Below are 26,665 nucleotides of genomic sequence, written 5' to 3'. Positions count from 1 at the left end.
CATTTGGGGTCCTTCCCATATTTTTCAGTCTGCTTGAGTAACACCCAGCAACTTTTGAAGTTTCACAATGCTTTGTAATTAAATATATATTTTAACATAGTGACCAGGGATACTGCCAATGTCCAACTCCCTTTTTCTAAACTAAACACAGGTAAAATATAGAATTTACCTGAAAAATCTAGATAAAATCAGCCCCTCCTTAATTTTAAGAAATCTGGCAAAAAAAAAAAAAAAAAAAAGCAATTGTTTAGAGAGGAACTTTACTCTTTCAATAAGGTGTAAAAAAGTGTGACTCTCTCCTTAAAAAATGCAAGGCTCTCTTATCAGAACAAATTCAGTGTGTATACATAGAGAGTGCCAAAAGGTGAGTGGAAGGCCAGGAATGCATGTAGGTAGGGATTATGATAAAGCCAATTGAACATGACAAATATAATAATAAATGAGTTAGTTCTTTTACAGTAAAAACCATTATCTGAGTACATCCACTTTAAACAAGTTTAGTCATGCCACAAGCAGTATATTGCTATTAGTCAATTGGTAACCATTGCTGTTGCAACACCTGAAAAGCCCTTTTTTAATAGCTGTGTAAATGTTTAAGCAGTTGACTTGGTTCAAGCTCCCTGTAGTGGAGACTACACTCCTCTTTTTTAATATTACCATACACCCAGAATCTGCCCTTGGACCAGCCATGGAAGGAATGTCAGATAGCAAGAATGATACCATTGACATAAAACACTAGAATAGTATTTAGGAATATATTCAGGCATTATGCAGATCTACTGGCTGAAAATTTGCATGCAGCTCCAGGGAAGGCAGCTTCTGGGGCATCTTAAAGATATTTAAACGTTTATTCTCACTATTTCCAATGTTCCTGAAATTCCAGCTATATTTAGAGCCATGAGAATATTGATATAAATAAATGAACATCAAAATATGGAAGACTAGGTTTGTGTCAGACTTTTCTTTTACTTGGAGGTAGGCAGCTTCTGGGGCATCTTAAGGATATTTAAATGTTTATTCTTACTGTTTCCAATGTTCCTGAAATTCCAGCTATATTTAGAGCCATGAGAATATTGATATAAATAAATGAACGTCAAAATATGGAAGACTAGGTTTGTGTCAGACTTTTCTTTTACTTGGAGGTTTGGCTTCCTGCCATGTGCTCCTACAATAAATGGGCTGTAACAGAGCAGCTTCTTGCATTCTGCTTCATAGAAGTACCCTAACAATAGCAGGCAAAGTAAGGTAAGCAAGAGTGGAAGATTACAGCAGGGTTTTAAGTGCACTTCAGTTTAAAATTATTTTACTGGACTGATTGTTAAATTCTAAAAAATAGGAATATTTTTTCGTTTGACTAAAGCTTTCCTCTGACATCTCTTCCTTAGTCTAATTTATGTCTATTTTTATATATTCCCATATTTCATCTGCAGTATATATTTTATACAGTTAGTCTGATTTGAAATAATCTTGTTATTTATTAGCCATAGCATGACAAAGGTTCTTTTTAATGCATTGGTAAATTGGAATAAACTTGCAGTTTCTTCTCTTCTTTGGAGGCAGGACTGTCAGCTGCAACCCAATACACTCAACAAAAATAGTTCTGATCTTCAGTGGTCTTAGAGATAACTTGTGATGAATGTACCATTATAGTACAGGATAATAATTGGATTGTACCACCACATGAATGAACTCCAAAATCATATATCCTGTTTTCTTGTGCTGAACTTTATTTAATTTTATGATCAGATGTTGGGGGGGAGTCAAGTGGAAGATGGAACAGTGGTTAAGAACAAATGAGATCACCAATGGGGCAAGAGAAGCTATGTAACAAATTTTCTTTGCTGCCTTAATATAAATGAATTTATATGATCTATGTAGCAGGAAAAATTTTCAAAGTTGCTGTGTTTTGAGGTTGATCTTGTTGCAATTGACCACGCAGGTGTTCAAGTATGTCTGATTTCAGCAGCTTAAAGAGAAACAGAACAAGGTGGGTTGGTTTTTTTTTGGTTTTTTTGGTTTTTTTTTAAATCAATCCTTGATTTAAAATTGCAATTTGGCTGCATGTCTTTACTGAAAGTCAGATTGTGCTGTGTTGAAGTTAGTATGATTTTTGGTCATTTATTAATACTTTAAACATTATTTTAGATTGTACTCTGTAGGACAAAATAACAAAAATTTTCAACCAGCTACCAAAATGTTGCTAGCTTCCTATGATTAGAAAGAGTATATAAACTAATTTGAAGTCACATAAATTGTTTCTATTTTGTCTAGGTTGAAATATATTTTTAAATATATTATAACATGCATATTGGTGGAAGTAGAAGTAGATAACTGACTATCACTGGAAACACACCACATTTGCCTTGCAAAAGTCATGGGTCATGACTTGAGTCATGCAAGCAGTCAAACATTTGTTGATTTTCATCCTTTAACTGTTATTTATCCAAATCATACTCTCTGCAAACTCATTTATTGACTGAAACATGAAATACTGTGACCAATTCTAACTCCTGCTTTAAGAATGGAGAAGAGAGGGAAGCGAGGCTGCCAGGATTTCTGGAATGCTTCTACAATGGTGCTGCGCTCAGGCTTCAGGAAGATGTATGAAGCACCTCCCCGTAGAAAGAGGTCTGCTAAGAGGTCTGCTAAGAGGTCTGATGAGAGGTCTGATGAGATGCAATTGATGCTGAAAAGTGCGCAGCCAAATTCTGGAAAGCCAGGTAACTCTTTCCTGAGTGACAGGTATGTCTGTAATCTTGTCAAGATGATTCCAGTCTAAAGCAGAATCCAAGCAAATTAAGGAAAATTAAAAAAAAAAAAAAAGAAAGAAAGAAAAAGAAAAAGCTATGTCTAAAAGAACTAGAACAGAAACCTTATTCAAAATAGCAGTTCTGTTGTAATTCTAGTTAGAAGGAGAATTCTTGCACTATGAAAATTACAATATAACATCTTTTATAAAATTTGCTGTATCAATTATTGTCGCTTTTGTCCTGCTGCTTATTAGAGCAACCCATTTTTTTTCAGGAAGTCTGATGGTCTGAGTTGCCTTCGCCCCACTGTAGATGATCAATATGCCTCCTGAAGGTCCAACATGGGACCTGTGAAACCTGTTGCTTCTGGAGGTTATGACTCAGGCTGTCAGGGTTTGCACTGTCCCTTTCTTTTGTTGATTGTATATGCAGAGTTTCAGCTCAGGCTAGACAGGGTGGAAGAAAAGCATCTTAGAATTTTATACTTTTTTTCCAAAATATCTTTTTAAATACAGATGTTTCAGAGGAAGTGCATCAATATAAAATGAGTAATAAAGTTTTTTGAGAAGTCAAGCATTTCCAGAACATTATGTCACTTCTGGTGCATTTTAAGTATACTGCTCTTTTACTTGCCTAATTGTTCTGGCAAGGAAAAGGCTGTTTATCTTACAGCATACTTTGGAGGTCTGTGTGGCCTCATAAATGTCTTAACTGTGCTTGAAAGCATCAATTTTCCAGTGAAAAAATGTTCAGCCTTACACAATCAAAATGGTGACTTACAGCGTTATTCTGTAGGCGTCTCGACACCCAAGTGCTTGGACCTACATCTTGGGTAGCTTCTAGCTACAAAGACCTGTTTATCTCAGGTCCCCAAAATAAATGCTGCTATCTTAGGTAGACATGCACCCTAACCTAAAATTCTTGTCTGTACACAAATCCAGTTTTCAAAGTGCAGACTCAGGAAACAAGCATGTACTTGTCTGTGAAATAAAGGAAATCAGTCTGGAAACAATATGCTGGAGGCATACTTTCCCTACTTGACTTCTCTTCCTCGGAATGAAAACTTGCAACTTAACTCTGTGTTTTTCAAGTCTCACTCTGTGTGCAGGCTCTTGAGCACAACCTTGCCCTGGCTGTGGCTCTGGCACCCCACAGGGCTCCCCACCACTACTGTAAGACTACTCATGGAAATCATATTTCAATCCCAAGGTTTTGCACATGTTAACTGTCCAAAAGGTTTAACATATATCTCATACCTCTCTTTTTACTGAGGAGAACCTTCCAAGCACAGAAATTTTTGCTCTCTTTTTTCACACCACCCTCACACCCCCAAAACTGTTGCTTAAGGCCACTGCATAATTTCTGTTAAATGTTGACTACACTGTTCACAGTTTAAACCTACATAGATTGTTGCAAAAATACAATTGCTTTTTTAATGGAATTTTACCATTTTTCTGCTGCTAGTGAGATTAATTACAACTAATTTTTCAGTTGCATTTAATCTGCGAAGAACACAGAAATGCTATATTCTGACGGAAGATTCAAAAACAGTGCATTTTGACATAGATGAATATGGTCATCATGAAATATCAACCAAGGATTCACAATCCTGTGAAGGTAGTGTGCTTTTTAAACCAAAACTCACCAACTGTACTACAGATCACTGTTTAATGTGTAACATGCTTAGTTCTGGGCCTCTGACTACAAGAAAGACATTGAGGTGCTGGATGGAGCTTGTCAAGAAGATGCTGAAGGGTCTGGAGAACAAATCCTGTGAGGAGTGGCTGAGGGAACTGTCATCGTTTCCAGGATAAAGAGGATGCTGAGGGGAGACACTATTACTCTTTAAAACTATGTGACAGGAGGTTGTAGCAGGGTGGGAAACAGCCTCTTCTCCCAAGCAGCAAGTATTAGATGAGCCTCAGGTTGTCCCAGGGGAGGTAAAGGCTGCATATCAGAAAATACTTACTCACTGGATGTTTTGTAAAGTGTTGGCACTTGACATTTTCCCTGCCCAGGGAAGTAGTTGAGTCACCATCTTGAGAGGTACTGAAAAGACATGTTCAAGTGATGGATTTGGCAATGGTAGGTAAGCCTTCAGTAAATCTTAAGGGTCTTTTACAGCCTAGATGGTTCTGTGATTCTATGATTCTATGACTTCTGTAGATGTAACTTTATATTGCATCTTTATAAATATTGATAGTGATATGAAACCCCTTTTATTCCATCTTACAGTAAGTACACACCTAGAGGATTATTTTGTTTACTCCCATTTGAGTTAATGGGAGATCTAGATGCTTGGCTGATAAAAGAGTGAAAGCAAAAATAATCCTCACAGACAGGTGCAAAATGCTGCAGGAAAAACAGGGAAGATGTTAGAATTTGTGGGATTGTTTTATTTTTCATTAAGCTCTTTTTTTGTCTCAAATGAGGCTTCTCTAATTGTCACCAATAACATCACAGAAGTAGTTGTTAGTGGGTATTTTTTGGTAGAAAAGAGGCAAATAACAGACTTACACATTTTCCAGAGATCTGAAAGTAGGGGTAAAAAAACCAAAAAACCATACTCCATACTTGTAAGCAAAATATAGGAAAAAGTTGAAATCTGTAGCTATCAACTTATGTAAACTCTATTTCTTAAAAATACCCAACTTTTACAGGAATAAGAAGTCCATTGTATATGCTTCAGATGAAGACATAGAAAGGCTTGCTATTTTTATTCTATTGAATTGTGAATAATGACAAATGACAAATGACAAATGCACGGGTTAAGTATTTAAGTCTGCTTTGTAACTTTTGAAGTGTCTTTTACTTGATAACTTCCCGGAATTTAAAAGTAACTTATGCAATTAATATTGTTAATTTATGAACAGAACCAAAGCCTGTATAGGTGTGCAACAGAAGCAGTTTGTGAATAGATTCATAGCATGACAATCCTGATTTAGAAGATAAGGATGTTCCTAGAAGAAGAAAGAAAAGAGGAAATGCTATGTGATATTCTTGTTAATGTAAACACAAGCACCACAAACATACACTCATGATGATACAGTTAAGACAACATCATTCTAGGAATGAGCTGTAACCTGAATGTTTGTGACTTTGACCTGATTTGGGTGATACCTTCCCCAAGTGGCTGGTTATGCAATTCAGGCTGACATGAGTAACTCCTTGCTGGTGCTACCTGTTACTTTCCAACCTTGTACATTTCACCCTAGGGTCCTTCTACCTGCTTCCAAAGACTTTCAGGCTTCTCTCTGGTAGCAGTTCACACCTTTACATTTCGTTACTGCCTTCTGTTTTCTCAGGTGTATTATCATTTGCAAAAGGTAATTAATAAATCCATATATTTATTAGTCTCAGAGCTCAGACTTTGGGGTACCTGATACCAATCAGACTGTACAGTCTTCTGGGGTCATTGAGAGACCTGCAGGAAATTAAACCTAATGCCTATTGCTATTACACACTCTTTCTCAGTTTACATTTTAAAGCAGGTTGTTAGGTTGTCTGTAATGTTTTCAAATTTGAAGAATGTAACAATTGAAATCCACACATTTGTTAAATATCTTCTGTTTTAGACATTGCGTGGTTGGGTGTCTTCACAAAGGATGAATCAGCAGCTACTGGTAAGACTCCTGTGGGAATAAAAGATGCCATTCTCTTTGTTAGTGTCTGGTTTTGAAGAGATGTTTGGGAGTACAAAAATAAGATAGTAGAATTTTATACATAAAGTTGACATCAGAAGTAACATTTTATACCAGATTTTCATTTAGGCCCAGTCACTGGGCAACACTGAAAATTAAAGGTTTCAGTGTTACATAAAAAGAAATATTCAAAGTCACAAAATTTGCCTTAGCAAGTTATGAGTAATGGCTTGGATTAGAGATAAATGTATATGAGGAAATAAAATGTACACAAGCTAGAGAATCCATCTTTTTTTAAAGAAAATTTTCTGTGCTCTGTTGCTAGCGTATGGGTCTTGGCTAGCAAAGACCTGTTGTAAGAGGAGATGAAAACCAAAACAAAACATGAAGAAAGATGGGAGACATTTTTCAACTTTCATATTGTTAAGAGTAAGAAGTGATTGGGAAAGTCAAAGATATATTAGTTCCAGTATGCTAGTAGAAGAGAAATATGTTCCAATTTAAACCATAAAGAGCTGCTGTAATAGATAAGAGCAAATGTCCATCTGGTCCAAGACTGCACACTGAAAAATGGCCAAATGAGTATTTCTAGGTAACACTATAAAATATTTTTACCCTCCCACATGCCAGTGCCTTGCATTTCAGGCACACCCCAAGCAAGGAGTGTTTTCTTATATTTAGTTAATTTCCAAGCATTTCCTTTGCATGGATTTGTAAAATTGCCTCTTAGACTTTGGAAAGGTTTTGATAACTGTAACCATCCAAAGACCATCGGAGAGTGGAAGTATCAAAAAGAGCAAAAAAAAATATCAAAAGGGAGTAGATCCAATGCACCCACAATGATGACAGTGAAAGATTTTGATTCAGAGAGCACTCAGAAAATAAAAGGGGAAAAATCCTATGTTTTCCGTAATGATGTATACATAGTCAAGTATATTATATAAACATCTATGCATTATGTACTAATGTATGTGCCTTTTTAGTTCAGATCATAAATATTAATCTATAATGAATGCTACATGAACTATAAATACAGAGAGATGTAGCGGGAGGAAAGCATATCTATGGCAAATTTAAAGCTTCACAAAGCCACAGACTTTAAATACAGAGGAGAATGTTATCCACAGTGATCAACAGGAAGAGTAACAAATATAAAGTGAACCTGAATGTTATGTCTTTACTAAGTACTTTCAGCTATGCTTCATTTTAAAAAATGATACATATTTTGTAACAATACTCTCCTCTATATAAAACAGATTCTAAAAATTTGGTCAGCCTCACACAGAGATCAAAGCTTAATGAATTTGTCCTACTGTGCAAGGGTAAGAAGCATCTCGCTCTGAAGGTAAGCAGTTTATTTCCTTTGTAGTTTATGAGTGCTCTTTCTTACTATAGTGAAATTTCCCCACAGACCCTTTCAAATTTATTTTCCTTTATGTACCACCTTACTTATATAACATCTTCCATATTTAACAGCTTCTGACTATCTCCTTCTATGATAGGGCTGGGTAGCTGACTACTGTCACTGTAAGGCAGCTGGGGATGTTGGGTACCAATCTCTGTGCAGAAAGAAGTTTCTTAACCAGAAAACATGCAGGGAATAAAAGCAGAGGAAGAAGCAGGAATGTTGCCTTGGAAAGAGATAAGTTTAAGAGGAGAATTATTTTCTCCTAAGCAATCCGAATAACAAGATAATGACTGAAAAAAAGAAAATACAGCTACACCTATTTCAGACATTTAACATCTGTTGAGATGAGAACATTCTCATTTTCTCCGGTCTCATGCAGGTTTGTTTGTGGTAGAAAGGGCAGACAAGGATTGTTTTTCCTATAAGAAGATTACAGCATTTACTAAAGTCTGTCTGAAAAGAAATCTTACACTAGCATTTACCTTCTAAATGAAGGCAAAGATATAAGAAGTTCTGTTTACATAGGATATGTTGTGTTAAAGAATGGCCCTTCACCCAATGCTGGCCATGTACAACGGGTTAAATCTTCAAATTCTTCCTCAAATGAAGTCTTTGATGGTTTTCATTTGTTTTTAATTCACAGATGACTTTCCCTAAAATCTATTTCCTGAAGTTATCTGGAGGAGTGTATGTTGCAAGATATATTAATCATTTTCATAGCCAACTATCCCACTGGGATTTTCATTTCTGACCTTGAAAGATAAACTATTTTTAAAGGATTTTTCAGGTTCAGAGATTACTTTTCAAAAATTAGTTGTTTGCAAGGTGTTCCACCACATCAAGGAAAGAACTGATTGTTGAGCCCTAATGGATTTCACTTCTCAAGCATCCTATATTAAAGTACCAGGCTATACCAGGTTATGTTTCAGGATATCACTAAAGGCAATTCTTATCTGAAAATCATGTAAGATTGTCTCCCAGTTAGTGTCTCCCAGTTACTTATAAACCTTGGAAATATCACAGACCTTCCTTTTTCCATCAGAATACAAATTATTTTCTTAATATCAACCAGAATTCTGGTATAGAAGATGACAGGGCTCTATATCTGTGATTAAGTTATGATTTACAACATGGCTCAGTCTTGGCTGCGATGGAAAACTGAATTCAGGCATTAAACAGTTTCATTGTTTTGGTCTTTGCAACCCAGTTAATTTTGCATTGCAAATGATAAAAGAGGAATATATTCATAGAAGTGTTTTGAGAACTTATCAACTTCTTTAGCTTGGATAATTTGAGTGTAAACATTAATGGACTTTATGAAAAATAAGACATTTCATAAGAATTAATACTATGGAAAACATGGCACGGAGCAGATTTTCACATGAGATCCTCCAAGTGGCAAGGCAACACCAAATTACAGATGCTTCTCTAGTGGGAGGTATCCCTGCCTGTGGCAGGGGGGTTGGAACTAGGTGATCTTAAAGGTCCCTTCCAACCCTGACAATTCTATGATTCTATGATTTGGAGGATTAAAAGAACAAAATATGAAGACAAAATAACCAATCTCTGTGTTTGTAAACACAGGTGTTAAAAGCATCCTGCACAGAGCCAGATTCAGTGCAAAGACGCTGCGTGGAAACATGTAAGCATGATGATCCTGACTTCGAACAGGTATATAATCATAATCAGACAAATAAAAACCTGTGTGTGAGAGAATGTGCATGCAAACATGGGTGTAAAAAAACACGTGTCTTGCTGTTACTCATTGAGTGGTTGTTTACACTCTTATTTCTGAATTTAAATATTTTCTTCAGAAAAAGAAGCACTTTTCCATACTTTTGACTTGACTTGCGTATATGAGAACATCCTTCAACCTACAGGCAAAATATCTGAGTTTCAATTAAAACATGAAGTTGGTGATGTTTCCCATACTATTTTTTAAGAAGTACTTTCAGACTGATCAGCAGATGACTGTAAATCAGGAGTAATACACTGTGTAGAGAAATACAGGTAGCCAAGCGGCTTCTTAACACATTTTTGTGACCAAAGCTTGATTTTGTTGTCTTCTCTCTAGACAAAACTGTTTTATTCGTTCTGTAAGAGATCTTGGACAGATATTCTAACATGAATGAGAAAATACAAAACTAAGGAAATGTAACTAATGATAGTTTTTTTAGGGCTGTCGTACAGTAGATTTACTATATGGAAAAGACAACCTTTTCAATTTCAGTGAGAACAGTCAAAGCTACCTAGGATTAGATAGCTATCAGAAACTTGAGATAGTAAATGTGAAACACTGAAAGCCTAAAATTGCCAGCGTATTATTTCTGACATTGCTAACATTTCTCCTTAATCAGAAAGAAATCCTGGTAATTTGAAACTATAAGGAATTTCTTGTTTGAATTCTGAAATGGTCTTTCAAAGGTGTGAACTAGAGTACTATTAATTTTTTTCAATAATTTATGAACAAATCTCCAGCACACTGGGCCTTGAAAATCCAAGTGGGTCCTTCAGTTTAAATTCCTGCTAAGTTACTTGGTTGCCACAAATATTCCTTGGCTTTACATAAAAGGAGAAAGCAATGAAGCCTAGGAAATATATAAAGAAAATTCTAGTCCCCTCCTTGTGGGGTGTAAACCACCACAGTTGTATTAGATTCTTCTAAAATGTATTTCATATGCTTCTTTTTATAGAAAAAGGTATACCTCTTTCTGTGGAGCTATTTCAAAGGGAAAGAATTAGTGAACTGATGGCTGCAAGCTCTGGGGTACAGCTTGAAAGAAGAGCTGTAACAGTTGCCTGTAGGAACCTATACATCATTGTGAGTTTCTAAACAGATAACTAATAGGAAAAATTAATTCTGAGAACCCATTAATTACATAACAAGACAGGGAGTAATCTACTCGTTCTTGTTTCCTGCTGAAACATTCTAGTAGTAGGAAAAAAAAAAAAAAAAAGTTACTCATTTGTGTGAGGAAAAAGCAGCAGCCTGCACGTGAACCACATCCAGCTAGGCCAAGAGGCAAAATTGTAGTTAAGTTTGAATTGTAAGATTCGTAATAAACCTTCTAGAATAAGTGCACTGGTGTGCAAATAATTTCTGGTGTGATAAATTAGGCCTCCCCCATCCTTAGGGTGAAAAATTGTGGAAGCAGTTGACTGTAAGGGAGAAGTACTTCTCATGGCAAATGACAAATATGGTGCTGATAGTTAGCCTGCTAGCTTTTAACAATAAGCCTTGGAGACAGACATTTTCTTTTTTTTTATTGGAAGACTGCCAGTAGAATTACCAGTAACATGAGAATCTGTGGAGCCTACTGTTATACCATCAGGAAGAGCTGAATATAGTGTTATAAATTCCTAGTACAGTAATCAAGAAAATACAGTTCACAGTATTTATCAAAACATCTTTCATTAATTAGGTTGTTATTATCACAGTAAAAGAATAACATCCTGTAGCAGTTGATAATAGTTTGTAGTAAAATCTTATTCTGATAGGGGATGAAGTCAAGAAGGTAACACAGACCACAACCAATATTTACTGCAGCATTATGGTGTTCAGAGATCAAGGAAAACAGTCAGGATCACCAAGCTGAAGCAGCAGCACAGAGGCCAGACCCATTGGTTCACCTGGGAGCAGACTTACATTTAACCATAACTCATTACTTCAACTCTGTAATAAAGCAAGCTCACAACAATTAATAATATCATAGGTGCAAATCCAGTCGACCACACTAGAGGATGAATTAAGAGCTATGTAATAATTGTATTGCCTTGTAGCTCCACCACAGAAAAGGTTTTCCCAACTATTGACCCACTGTTCTCCCAACAGTGCGGGGTTGTTTTCCCCACCCCTTTATATATAATTCTCCCATTAGCCAATGCAGTCTCTTTTAGCACGAGTGAGATTACATTTACAAATTTTGTCCCTTGATGTAGCCCACACAGAGGAAAGTGTTAATTTCAGTCATTTCTGAAAAAAAAACAAACCAAACCAAAACAGCTTATGGATGTGATGTCAAAAGGATTTTTATTTAGCATTCACTGTTGATGTTAATCACTTGATTTCACCCAGAGTTCTCAACTAGACTGGTGCTGTTTCATGCCCCTCTTATTTTCTTGGAGGCTATCTCATAAATTAGCAGTTTCCTTAGACCAAAATTATGCAGCCATGTAGGATCAGAGCTGAGCCTGTATCCTTTGGACATGGGCAGCTAAACAGATTGTAGGAGGAGGGAGTGCAGGGGGAACAGTGAGAGGGGAATTATCAACAACAGTTGTTAACATTATGTGTTGTTACAGGTATGTATAGGTTTTAATTTGTGTATAGGTTCTCATTTTACCATTTTCATTGATTATGTCTGAATGTTTACTATTTCTTTTTCACTCTTCCAGAAGTGCAGGGTTTAGTGATTATATACCGGATGTCAGAGAAATACACATCTCCTTTAATATGTATCTGTAGTATCTCCCATCAGTGTTCTTTCTGTTTGGCTTCAACCATAATAATTTACTATTCATGGTTCAGCACCACTCTCAGACCTATACCTGTATATACTTAACCCTACCAGGTTCTGATTAATTAGTAGTAACACTCAGTTTCCCCTCTGTTTCAAACCTTCCTTTCTCTTTCCTTCCTAAATTCCTTCTTGACTTTACACATCTACTTAAAAGATTGCTGGAGAACAATTCTATCACTAGATCTATGTGTTCCTCTTCAAGCTATTGTTCCTTGGCAGATGATGCAGGGTTATTTGGATATCATAACTGGACAGCATCTTCCCAGAACTTTGGTTGTAATACCCCTGCCTGAGTGGACTGAGATCTGAAGGTACCTACCTCCTCCCAGAAGATCAATGCCCAGCCAGTCTCTCTGCAACAGCCATTGTGGAAGCAAAAAACCCAAACATCCGACTCCCTTTTTCCTCTACTTGAGTCGTTACAGTTGGCCATGACATTACATGGCATGAAGTGTCCCTTTAGCTCTGGGCAGCTGTTTCAGCTTTGTCCCCTCCTAGACTCTTGACCACTCCCCCCCCACTCTCTGGGGCAGAGTGGGAAAAAAAGGTCTTGATGCTGTACATGCACTGCTCAGCAATAGCCAAAACACTGGGGTGTTGTCAGTGATGTTTTAGTAAAAAATCCAAAGCACTATATAATTAATTTCTAACGATATTCCAAGGTCCATAGATTATTTGATGCAATGAAGGTGGCAGCTCAGTATTACCAGTTTGCTTATCATTATTGTCCAACTCACACAATTTTTAATCATATGCTCATTACCTGAGGCAAGATGTAGGTTGTACTGTGCCCTGTACTGACTTGTGTAACATATCTTGACAGTGTAAGATGAATTGTTCCATTTCAGCTGGCCTTCATTTTCTCTCCTTATCTTTTAGCTGCTTCCTGGTTCACAGTGCAGCAGTTGAACTTACCCTGAGGTTATGCTCCTTGTTCCTTATTCAAACTGACTTTAAATAATTTTTGGACTATTTTAAAACTTGGATACTACTGTATCACATCTTTTTCTGTAACTTCCATCACTGACATACTATTTCATACGATGTTTTTTTCTTTAATGTACAGAGACAACATTTTTAGCATTTTTCTAAAGTGAGCATAGATAAGCTAGTCCAAGAGCATTGTGAATCACCTGTGGGACGTGAGAAAATGTGTATTTTTTGCCACTAAATGTGAAACCTAACCTGCAATTTAATTCTTCATTTGATGCAATGGCAAAGAAACAGACAGTTTATAACAGAAAACCAGGGGTTTTTTTCCTTCAGACTTGCAGATGGCTTCTCAGGCATGGCTGCAGCCATAGGAGATGTCCTCATGATGGCTTCAGCAGGCACGAGTCCATCATGTTCTCCTGGATGTCTTAGCAGCTTTCTTAACAGTCCACAGTGGAAATTTATGTGTGTCATTATTTCTTGCAAAGCACCTTGCTCCTCAATGACCTGCTGCAACTCTCAGCCTAGCAGTGTTTGAACACGTTCCTACTCCCAGCTCCTCTTTCTTCTCCCAGTCACATGTCATTTCCCAAATCTTCCTCTAAATCATCTTCCTGTGATTATTCTCTATTTAATTTTTCATCATTCCATGCAGCTATAGCAGGTATTTTTAATTTTTTCATCTCAATCTGCTTTTGCAGTCACCTGACGCAGAGTTCATATTTACCAGATCCCATTTGAGTCTCCCTTGCTCCAGGATGAATTTCTATATCGTACACATTAATCCCTCTCCTTGCTTCTGCAGGCTTGTCTTTCCTCCTTTTTCAATTTTACTAGATTCTCTTATTCCATTTGTATTTCCTTATTACAATTTTGAATCCCTAGGAGGTATTTCTGAAGGCAAATTTTCTTCCACTTACAAGTAATTTTTGAAAACAATTTTTTTTTATTGAAGCTGCAGATATTCTGCTGATATACTGGCTTGATCTGGACAGAGTGTTTTAGCTGAGTCTCCTTACAGCTATGCTACTGCAGGAAGTGTATCCCCAAGTTTCTTTCATGTGCTCTGCAATAACTGCAGGACATTTTCTCTCCATCCTCTGTTGATCTATGGGCTGAAAGGACACATTCCTCCTTCGATGGAAAGGTGATTATTGCCAATGCTGTAATCTGCAGAACAGCTGGGACCATTTAATATCCTCCTGCTTTTCCCCAAGCATACAGTTTCATTTTAAGAGTCCTTTTAAGCATAGTGCACAGTGATAATATGCCAGACTAGTCAGATTTGTAGAACTGTTCTTTGTGTATGATGAGAAGTTCAAACAGGTCACCCAAGAGGGAAGATGAAATAATTTGATTATGGTGTGCCCACTTACCATCTCAGTCTTCCCCAAACTACATTATAGATTCCCCACTCCCTGACAAGAGGCCTAGTTGGGGGAAACACAATTCTTAAACATTTATTAATAAAGCTTTTACTATTACCAGCAGATAACTACTCACACAGCTTCTCAGTTGCTCCTTCTCTTATTGTACAAACCTGGAACTGTGGGTTTGTACCCACATTCAGAGGGTTTCCAGGCAGGTGTACACATTCACACATGGCATCCCTTGATTCAGGTGTCCCTGAAATGTATATGTACACTGTGTCCCTGTATATATACACTTTTTGTCCACCTAGAGCAGCTGCTGCCTTCCTGGATGTGATGTGGGTTATATGACCTGCCACGGTCAGGTTCAGCAGCTCCTTGTTCTCCTGGGCTTATCAGTTTTTGCAGAATGAACAGGGCTACCAGTGTCTATGGCTTACAAATTCAGAGGCTACTTCTCAGCACATACTCTTCCTTACTCTGGCATGATATTTTCTGGTAACTATTTCTTCGTTCTGAGCTTGCAGTGCCTCAGGAGCCCCGGGACACATTCACACAGGGGCTGTTTTGACAATAGCCATTCCTCCAGGGACAGAGGTCTAAAAAAGTATTTTGGAAACCCGAGAGGTATGGAAAATCATAGGTGACAAAGCAGTTTTTTAAGGTTAGTGGGTACCATGACATTCTAATTTTACTCCAAAACAGACAAGAAAAACTGTAGACTGACATTTTGTTGCTAGTGGCACTTGACAGGGTAAATATGTGGTAAGAAAGTAAGAAGATGAAACTCCCAGATTATCCCAATAACAGGTATACTGCAGAGGAAAACTGTGCTGGTCTTCTTGTGAAGCAATGGAATGCAGCTGTGGGTCTGGCAATATCCTTTGAGGATATTTGAGGGAAATGTATTTTTTTTATTCATAGGTATCACAGAATCTGTCTCAAAATGATTATGTGTGGCCAAATAAATTGGTAATATGTATAACTGGAGAAAAGCATTCAAAATATAACAAGCAAGAAACATGCTTTATTTTTTGTTACATGAAACCCTATAGAAAGGATTTAAAACTATAACATGTGTTCTTTGCTTTGTGTATTTTCCTAGCTGAGAGAAAAGAATAACTTTTTCATCATGCATTACCAAGGAGATTCAGTGCAGTTCCAGTGCTATGAAGATACAAGTTACTACCTGTATGCGAATGATGACTCACTTGATATTCGCAAACTGGATAACAAAGAACCCAACGAAGACAAAAATTTTTACTTCAGGGTGTCATACTTGGAAGAGTAGTAACTTGTTTGCCTTTCAGTGGTCTCAATGTCCATACAATTCCTGTAATAAGCTGGCAGAAGAGATGGAAAGTTGAGATCCACATATTTCCAGATTTTTTTTTTTAAATTTCTTGACTTACCATTTTGCATGAGTAACATTTATTTCTGGGCATAGAAATAGGAAAATAGGAAAATAGAAAGGCTAAGTTTAAACAAGTTATTAACTGATCAGTCTCAGTGTCTTATATGTGCAGTTATGGATTTAAGGTACTGATTTCTTCTGGAAAGGAAAAATACTCTGGAATGGAGAAAAGGGGATATTTTGAAGACAGGGGATAAAGAAGGAAGCATGGATATGAAATGCAAAGCACAGTTAGTTCTCCATGAGTTAATAATTTCACTCTTTAAAAAAAATTCTCTTACAAGCTCTCCAAAACTTGAGAAGCAAATAATTAGAAGGTATGACAGGCATATGTGCATTTCCTGAATGACTGACTTTGGGAAAGGAGGGGAGAAGATTCTTCTCTCTGCTTCTGTAGCTACAAGTCAGCCCATACACTCCGATTTCAGCTTCTGTCCCTCATGGCAGATCTCTAAGAAGGAGTACACAGAGCACCAGACCTGCAACATGCACTCAGAGGGAGTCAGGCACATTGAACTGATGGGGAATAGCGGCAGGCATTTGCTCTGACATGGTGGCTTCCACCTCTGAATCCTAGATGGAAATACAATTGTATGCTCAGCTGCAAAGCAGAGTGCAGAACAACATTTGAAAAATAACTAGATGTTCAAAATGACTGAATAAAAGAAACAGTAGGTGCTTATGTGGGGTACACTGGAGGAGCGGTAAGCATACCTACCTTTTGGCAACAGGGTCTGGCAGCGTGAAATGGAAGCTGCTGACACTTTAATGTCTGTAGACGTAGACCATACCCTGCAAGGCACAAAACTTTTGAAATACAAGAGTAAACAACCCAAAAGTGTACATAAGATCACTAGATGTTGAAGATCTGGCTCTCCACTGCTGTGCATGGAGTCTCACTGTGACTTAGTGTCAATTTTCTTTGATGCAAGTTGTTTGGGAATGTATGTGTATAGATGATAGACATCATGCACCTATGCCAAGAGGTTGTCACTTACTTGCACTGAAACAACCTACAAGCTACACAGCACCTGAACTGCATGCATGAAATAGAAATCCTAACATCAGTCATTTTCAGAAATGCACATTACAGTAAGGCTATTGTCTATAGCAAACCAGGCTCCAGAGGTTTGTGAGACCTTAAAATACTTATTTTTTTTTTCCCCCTCCCTACTAGTAGCATGGAGTTTCACTACTGGGTTTCTTGTATTCTTCAGATAGTAAAAATCATTCTTACACCTCCAATGCAGACTGAACAGAAGAATGCTTTTGAGTTTTCCCTAAATAATACTTATACCTTCTAGATCTATTAAGAGTTCTGTGAAATTAGTGGGAAGAAAAAACCCCAGTCTTTAGATACTGACTTCAGCATATATTATACTACAATTAAAATATTTTAGCACGCTCTATTATGTTTTACAAGAAATAAGCTAAATTGCATATCAAGTACAATAATTTAACTCACTGCGACACTACTAATGAATAGCCATATATTTATTATTGGTAATGTGATCACCTTAATAAATAACACAATATGCTTTCTAGATGGTAAGTTGGATAAATGATAACTCATAAAAAAGCTTATGCAAAGCAGCATTTCTGAGGTCAGAAAAAAAAATAGTGTTGGCCTAAGTGAATTTGGAATCTATTTTACAGTTAAAACTTAAGTTATGGATATGTGCAGAATGTTGTACTTCTACCATCTACCTTAAAAATAAGATTTTAAAAAAAACCACAACAATTTAAGGGGTAAAAACCCTTATGGAAAGTAGTGGTAATATTCTAGAGTTTCAGATTTGAGATATAAGATGGTAATGGCATTTGACAATTTATCTCAGAAAAGACAATAAATTCAGCCAGCTTTGTAACTTTAATTTTATATAGACCAACAAAGTATCAATTTCTGGATACCAGTCTTTCCTGAATTCTTATTTTGGTCACACAAACTCTTAAAACTGGGATTTTCACATTCCCACTAATTTGAATGTCTCATAAGGGGCAGAGAAGTTTTTGTTTTGTGTGTGGAAAGTATGTAAAAATTTTCTATAAAAACAGAAAATGAAAACTGTTGAGTCTTTTAGAAAAAAGTATATTTAGAAAAATATAGCCTTTATCACTTATTATACAAAAATATTTAGCCAATATGTCTTGCAGCTATATGTATGTAATTACTATTTTGTTGTTTATTTTCAAAACCTTACTGGTATTCCTTTACTTCTACTTAGCAGCTGTGCTAATCATTAAAATATTAATGCAAATACTTTGCTCTTTTTTTTTCTTGACCGTGTTTGTGACTTGCTAGAATAAACCTCATGAGAAGAACAATAGCAATAAAGAATGCAGTCCTTATGCTTGTTAAACTGACAAAAGCTAACCAAAATACTGTATGTAAAAGAAAGTGCCATGCCTTCTTAGGATCTATGTGCTAATTTTTCAGGAAATCAGTTATGGGGAGCAGAGTAGTCATTTAAAGGAAAAAAAAATCATTTACAGTGGAAAAAACCTGGCTGCAAAAAAATGTGAGCTAGGGAACAATTGCCATATGCTAATGAAAGAGATGGGCATCCAGCTATGCTGGCTCTGAAATACATGACTAACACACATTGTGTTACCAATTTGTAGCAGGTAGCCATCAGAACCAGAAATCAATAGTACTCATGAATGCTTTTCTAGTCTAAACAAAAACTAACAATCCAGCATTAGTGCAACTGCAATATTACTAGAACTTGTAATTAAAAGTAATCAACTCAGCTCTTATTAGGGATCTTTAGAAACATAACACATTAATAGACAAAGACGTGTTTAATCTCTTCCCCGGTGTGCAGTTCTCACCTTTCCAGGGGCTCACGGTCTGAAGTCAAGGGCCCTTTTTTTTAGATATGAACATGTGATGATGTTGCAGGTCAGGGGAGGTGATTCTTTCCCTCTGCTCCAGTCTCATGAGACTCCATCTGGACTATTGTCTCCAGGTTTTGGGTTCCCAGTACAAAAAAGACATAGACATAAAGCATGTCCAAAGGAGGGCCATGAAGACGATCAGAGGGATGGAGCATCTCTCCTAAGAAGGCAGGTTGACAGGTGGGGTTGTCCCACCTGGAGAAGAGAAGGTTCTGGAGAGATGTTACAGCCCCTTTCCAGTAATGAAAGGGGCCTGCAGGAAACCTGGGGTGGGGATTTTTACAAGGGCATCTAGTGATAGTGATAGGACAAGGAGCAAGGACTTTAAACTATAAGAGGGGAGATTTAGATTAGAGATTATTAAGAAATCCTTTCCCTTGAGGGTGGTGAGACATTGGAAAAGGTTATCCACAGCTGTGGCTGCCTCCTCCCTGCAACTGTTCACCACCAGGGTGGATGGAGCTTAGGGCAACTTGGTCTAGGGGCAGGTGTCCCTTACCATGCAGGGCAGTTAAAACCAGGTCTTTAGACGTCCCTTATACCAATCTACAACTCTATGAAACCTGTAGGTCTCTTATTTCCCCACTGATTTAGACAGAACAACATTCTGGTTATAGTGTTGTTTCTTTTACATACACCTGGCATGAATTTTGAAGCATGAACTGAGTACAAAGAAAGGCTTTAAAAATAGCATCTTGCTTTTTATTATTTGACCAAAATTCGTCCAGCCAATGAAATCATAGGCAGGCTCCGATTTTTTTTCTGTTTTAAATGTGAATTTTCATATTCCTTGTATAAATGAACACTTGCAGAGGAGCCGATTCCCTGACTTCACAGGCTCTTGTAAATTACATGGTCTAACTAGTCCTGATGACGAGAATCAGCAGCTGGTAACCTTCGGCTCCTCTCGCCTCCTCCCACCGTCCATCGAAGCCATCCTCCTCTAGCACCATCTCGTGGAGTTCAGGTGAACAACTTTACCCAAACTTCGCTACACCGGCAAGCCACAAAGAAAGTTCTCAGCTGCTGAAAACGGAACATTTCCTTCTGTTTCCCAAACCCGACATTTACTTTGAAATTATATAGGTTCTAGATCTCCTGTGCTTGGAATGGCTGAAAGGGGCAGCTATGCAGGTCAAGAGAAGAAACCTTTGCCCTCCCTCTATCTGGCATTTGCAAGGCCGTATCTGCAGTCATGGGCTCATTTTTGGGCTTTCCAGCATACCCTGGAGTAAGGCTGGGCACAGGGAGAAGGATAGTTAGCAGGAGGAAGCATTTGAGGAGGACAGGCTAGGGCAGCAGGAGCTTTTAGCATGAACATGAGAAGGGTAGCTCTTCACCTAGCTGAAAGGGGATTGTAGAGAAGATGGAGCCAAACTTTCTTTAGAGTCACAGAAGGGCAGTAGGCAGTAGGCACAGGCTGTAGGAAGAGAAATTTTTACTTCCTGTAAATAAAATAAATAAATAAGGATGTGTAGGAACTGGAGCAATTTTTATTTTTATTATTATAAAGGGTCCATCTTTGGAGTTTTTCAAAATTCAGCTGGTCAAGGCCCTTTGCAAGCTCATCTAACACTGATGGTAAGCCTGCTTTGAGCAGATGTTTTAACAAAATGACCTTCTGGGATCCCTTCCACCACAAAACATAATGTGATTCTACAATTCATAGGTAGTTTCAGTGTCTTAGAATTTACAGTATAGTTAATCCAAAGAGCAAAACTATTCAGTACAACCTACACAGACATACAGAAGAAAACACATTGAAGGAGACAAATTTAATCCTATTCATTTCATCCCAAAGCACAGTGCTTTCATAACTATGTACAGGCTTGAGCGCATGGAAAAATGTATCAGAAAGAGTCATAACGAGTGAAAGATTACCTGCTGATCTCCAGAAAACTCAAATTGAAACACATTGGCTATTTCAAAGCAGACAGCTGTATATGGGGAACGAGGGATAATTTGGAAAATGAAAAGAAATTGGAATAGGACTATCAGGGAAATTTAAAAGCTACTGTCATTTTACCTGTTTGCTTCTGGTGTAGTTTTGCTTGCAATAATAGTCTAGTCAGTATTTGAACATCTCAGAAAATACAGTATGCACAACTCAGTTATGTTAGGTACCCCTCCACCTCCCACTATAGCTATTAAAAATATTTTATGGGTTCAAAATTTGAGCTCAGAAAGAAAATGTCGCTTTCCCAGGGTGCACTATGAGAATGCTTTGTATTCAGCAGTAATTGGTGAGTTCAGCAAGCAGATGACGCAAATATATCTTGGTCCTGCCCACAATCAAGCTCTAGGAAAAGTAAAGCTATTCTGCCTTATTATTAGCATCTGTATGGGAGTCACACAAGGAGGGATGCAGGTGTGACTCCTTTATTCCTGTTTTCTTTCTGGAGCACAAGATGTTCCTCAGAACCAAGCAGTGACCTTGGTTGTGCATTCCATTCCCTAGCTGTAACTATAAACATCAAGAACTATCAGTCCTAGAAGCAAGACACTGGCTGAGAAACTTGCTGTTAATTTCAGCAAGTACAGCTGCTTATGAGAGACCTAGCTGAAAACAAAATTACAAGACAGAGAATCAGCTCTATCAGGACCAGGACAGGAAGATAATAAAACCCCTGGATCTCTAGATGGAAAGATATCCGCCTTCTTGGTTTAGATACTGAAAGAGATTATAAGAAGGATTACATTCCTATCTATTCCATTTACATTCCCATCTAGCAGTTTAGTTTCCATAAAGGAACTGCTCATATAGTAGTTATGAATCCTGTAACATACTGATATGCTTCTAACAGTAAAAATAAGCTAATTCCATAACCGAAGAGTCATTTTGAGTGTTTTATTTATCATCTCCAGCATGTTCTAAAGTTACCATTTCAGTAAAAAACCTCTTTTTATAGTCTAAAATCAGACTTCTCACCACCCCCAGACCTTTACAAACAAATGTAAGAAGAATATAGGTTTGTATTACTTCCTCTCAGTTCTGCTGAAATTAATACAGAAGGTCTATTTGTTGATCTTTCCTCCTCCAACACACAAAAGAGCATGCCACTGGTAAGAAACTCTGTTTGTCTAGCCAACACTAAAAAAACCAAACTAACAACAAAAAACCCCACAAATATAAAAATAAATTACGAATAATTTTTAAAAATAGCAAAACAAGAAGTGAAGAGGCTAAAGAATTTACCATGAGAAGCACCATTTTTTATCTTGTTTGAGTTAGCAGGAAACATGGTGTGCACTGTATACTATATCGGACTTTGTTTCATAGCAGCATGAACTGTTTTGCCTGCACTAATTAAACTATCAATTTTTTCCTTTTAACTAAATGTGTTATTTACATTTCTTGATGTTTGCTTCTACAAGTAGTTATTTTGAAGACAATAAATTTTAAAATAGCTTATGCTTGACTTCAGTGGACAAGAAGAGAGGAATGACAAAATAAAATGGCACTGCTTTATTTGAAATACCAAACTGGTCTTCCTGTGAGATAAGTATGTGAAATACAGCCATTTTGCACCAGATTGCAAGATGTTCTGGACATAGAGTATAGCCAGACAGCTAGAGGAGGATGTCCCTGGAGGAGAGGATTCTGACACATGACTGCTACCTCACTTGATTTAAATGAGAGAATTCAGCACAGGATTGCATTGTACACCTTTGAATGCACAGCTCTATCCAAATGCCATCAAGGGCATCAGCCTACGTGCTGTGGTTTTCTTACAGAAAGGCAGTTCCCAGTTTTGTCTTGTGGAACACCAGCAAGCCACCTGAGATGGACATGCAATTCATTTGGTGGTCATGTAAAGAACAAGTATCCAATGGCACTGAAGAGCAGCACCTGCTCTGTTCTGTTCTGAGCCAACCACTCCCAATCTACACCATGGTAAAAAAATTAAAAATGGCTTGTGTTTCTTCTGGAATATATGACATCCAAGTGCTTTAGAGCACTGAAAACAAACTACTAAGTTTAGCAAGAATATAAAAAGAATTATCCAATCCAGTCTTTCTTTCTGAAATATAAAATAACTGTATTGTGAATGAAAGGGCAGCAAACACATCTTCAGAAAATAGAGAAGTGCTCACAAAATGGTCCAAAAATCAACTGGAGCAGTGGAAAAATGTGATCATAACCATTTAACACAACTCTGAGCACAGCTTTCAGCCAACACAGAAGAATATAAACTGTAGTCAGCCTTTTATTTGTCCAACAGGCAAATTTGCATAGGCACGTATGTCAAAAATCCCAGGAAGAAATTGCTGCTTGAACTGATGTAAGGCTTTGCAATGCTTTGCCAGCAAGAGCTACAGTTCTTATTTAGAAATCATACCCTGAACTACTGCATATAGTTCTCATTTTTGTATGTGCATTTGTTTAGACCCATAAGAGACTTACGAGCTTCTGGATCCTGTAGTAAACCAAACAAGTTTAAAAGTGTGATTAAAACAGCCTTAGGACTCTCAAATTTCTATCACAAAAGCTAGTGAAGTATTGTATATTGTATTGTATTGTATTGTATTGTATTGTATTGTATTACCCGGCGTGCTTATTTATTCATAATACAAGAAAACTCAGTTTTATGAACATGATCTTGATATGGTTTACTACATCAATTGTTTTACATTGTAACCTGTCTGAATTCAGAGTTTTCCACACACGTACCTATGCTACTCATGAAGATTATCCAAAACTTGTTTTAGTTCCTTTTACCAAAAGGTGAAGAAAAAAAAGATCAAGTACTTGAACTTGTCTGAGATAAAAAAGCTAAGGATAGGCTTACTTCATAAACTACACTTGCTGTTATGTCAGGTGAGCTTCAGCAAAAGAGTCTGTTTTATATTAAGAGTTTTAATGGTGGTCAGAAGACAAAGATGTCCCAGAGGAGCAGACTCTACAGGAAGGAATATAAATTTTGAAGTTATTTCCTCTGTTGTACTGAATTCTTACCTTTTCAATTAGCAGCTGCTCAGTTGCATGTTTTAGTGACTTTGTGATTTCATCTAACATGATAACTGTTTAAGCCATTCTTTAACAAGAAACAAAGTCAAGTGTTTTTACTGAAGATGAACCCCTGGTCATGTTTTGGTCAGTAAGAATGATCTGACTGGATCTATGAGATGCCAGGTTATTTGGAACAAAGTTAAATCCTGATTTTCTTTCCAATTAACATTTACTTCAAGCTTAGGGAAGACTGGAAATTTCTCCTTACTCCTTCAGCTATAGTCTAAAATTTTCTTGATTGCAGATCCTGTGCTGCTGTGAGCATTAGAAGTTGTATTTTCCATTGTTTGTCAGTTGTGGAAAAATCATACACAAACAAGCCATAAATCACCTGTAAGTATCTCTGAAAAGAATCTAAATACATCTCTAATAAGAATTTGGGAATCCTTTAAATTCAGTTAAAATATCATGCCTGAAAAATTAAAACCAATAGGATTAAACTATGTTTCAGAATAGAAATCAAAGGGACGAATTAATGTCTTCCAGCCTCATTCATTTTAATATGGTACTTTCCATTATGTAAACTGAAAAAAATGGAGCTTGGAGTTCACAGTTAAATTGAATGAGAATTCTAGAAAATGGAGCTCTGTATCTTGATCTTCAAAATGTCACGTTTTTGGGAAAATCAGTTATTTAAAATTAACACAAAAATTAAAGGAATTTGGCATTTAGTTGTACAATGCCCAACATGTTGCAACCAAAAAATGCAGGAAAAACTCTGAGGTAATTTAATTCTGGTTTGCCTTGGCTGAGCCACTGGATGGATGGCTCCCTTACCTCTTCTGTGAACAACATATCACCACGATGTGGTTGCATGAGGCGAGCTTTGCTGCCTCAGGAAACTTTGCTCAGAACAAATGATAAAGCATCTCCATCAGTGGTCCACAAGTTCACAAGTGAAATGTGTCCCCCCAGAACAATGAACTCCAGTTTTCCCATAGAGAAAGAGTTGCTGATAATCTGTGAGCTTCAACAATGATAAAAATAATAGGCGGTTTGGTCTTTGCAGAAGTCTTAGTTTTCAGTTGTGGACTGAGTACTTTTAAGAGCAAGTTAACCCTAAAAACAGGCAGCTCGGTTCACTCCTTTCTTGAGTGAGAGCTGGTAAGTGCTAACACAGGATATGCCAGATCAAAGAGCTCATTACACAGAATTTTTCTGATGTGTTAATTTTAGATCAGATAGTAAAATCTGTGATTGTTTGATGTCTGCAATTTAACACAAGGTAGAGTCTTTAGTTCTGCTGAGTAAAATGTAACACAGTTGTTTTAAAATACATTCTGTGTTTAAAAGCTTAGCACCCCTTTTATCTCTCCTGTTCCATCTGGTTGCATACTTAGCAGTGTATTTTTAGCAGGTGAAATCACGTACGTAAGATATAAAATTTCTGAATATCCATGAAAAAAATTCTAAAAAAACCTTAGATTATTCCTTTACATCCCACAGAGAAGGATGAAATGACTTAAGTTTTCCTTTTGGTATCAGCTAACTCCCTTAACTCCCTCCCAGACAGCTAAACATTATTTCAAATTAAGATATCATAAAATTAACAGAGATTATGGGCTGATTTTGTCACCTGTCACAGATACATTCTCTTGGGAAGCCCTTTTACATCTCTTACTCGTTGTGCTCGTTTTGGCTGGGACAGAGTAAATTTTCTTTATGGCAGCTACTATAGGGTGATGTTTGAGATCTGCGCTGCAAACAGTGATGACAACACAGGGATGTTTTAATTCTTGCTGAGCAGTGCTTGCACGGTGTCAAAGCCTTCTCTGCTTCTCACCCCACTCCACCAGCAACTAGGCTGGAGGTGCACAAGAAGCTGCAAGGAGACACAGCTGGGACAGCTGACCCTGGCTGACCAAAGGGAAATTCTGTATCATATGGTATCATGCTCAGCATATAAAGCTGGGAGGAAGAAGAAAGAAGGGTGAGGATGTTTGGAGTGGTGGCAATTTCCTTCCCAAGTAGCTGTTACATACGATGGAGCCCTGTTTTCCTGGAGATGGCTGAACACCTGCCTGCCACTGGGAAGCATTACATGAGAACCTTGTTTTGCTTTGCTTGGATGTGTGGCTTTTGCTTTACCTATTGAACTGTTTTTATCCAAAACCATGACTTTACTACTTTTACCCTTCCAATTCTCATCTTCATCCAACCAGAGTAGAGTGAGCAAGCAGCTGTGTGGGGCACAGTTGACAGCTGGGGTTGAACAACACCTTTCATATAAAGCTTCACTGATGTCCAAGAGCTATTGTACTGAATACTGTAGCTGAATACACTTACTGAATGTTACTGTAGCATTCAGCTTTTACTCTATATTTTTCAGTCTTAATTGTTTTAATACATTTTACTTGCTATGAGATACATTCAATGTGTCAATGTATGCGCTGAACTAATGAAACTGTAGGTGTGTGCACAGTGGGGGTTTAAAAAATGGTTGGGTTTTTTCCAGAAAAGAAAGGATGGCAGCCATGCTGTACAGAAGGTTGATAGTTTTATACCAGACTGGACATATATTCTGGCTCAGAATGCCATCACTGGAAGGGAAAACCACAGTCACTTATGCCAGGTTAATTAACAAGCTGGAAGAAATGTCTTAGTTGCCTTTAGGAAGTGATACCTTATTGTATCATTTATTGCAAGCTGACAGATTCAACACAAAAAAATGAGAAGAGCTCCCTGAATAGCCAGCTCAGCTACAGAATTATGTTTAGCCT

At 37.4% G+C, this 26,665-nt stretch overlaps 1 protein-coding gene across 1 annotated transcript; it reads left to right on the top strand.

The window, feature by feature from the left end:
* The first annotated feature begins 1,206 nt into the window (after positions 1 to 1,206).
* LOC115599965 lies at positions 1,207 to 17,751 on the top strand. The gene is made up of 8 exons (XM_030468048.1): positions 1,207 to 1,245; positions 1,940 to 1,987; positions 2,521 to 2,720; positions 4,242 to 4,367; positions 6,326 to 6,373; positions 7,648 to 7,736; positions 9,384 to 9,470; positions 15,728 to 17,751. Exons 2-8 carry the CDS (start codon positions 1,950 to 1,952, stop codon positions 15,911 to 15,913), a joined length of 774 nt encoding a protein of 257 aa, XP_030323908.1. The 5' UTR covers positions 1,207 to 1,245; positions 1,940 to 1,949; the 3' UTR covers positions 15,914 to 17,751.
* Positions 17,752 to 26,665: the final 8,914 nt, after the last annotated feature.

The sequence above is a fragment of the Calypte anna genome, chromosome Z (assembly GCF_003957555.1).
Source record: "Calypte anna isolate BGI_N300 chromosome Z, bCalAnn1_v1.p, whole genome shotgun sequence".
Lineage (NCBI taxonomy): Eukaryota > Metazoa > Chordata > Aves > Apodiformes > Trochilidae > Calypte > Calypte anna.
This window is presented reverse-complemented; position numbering and strand designations above follow the sequence as displayed.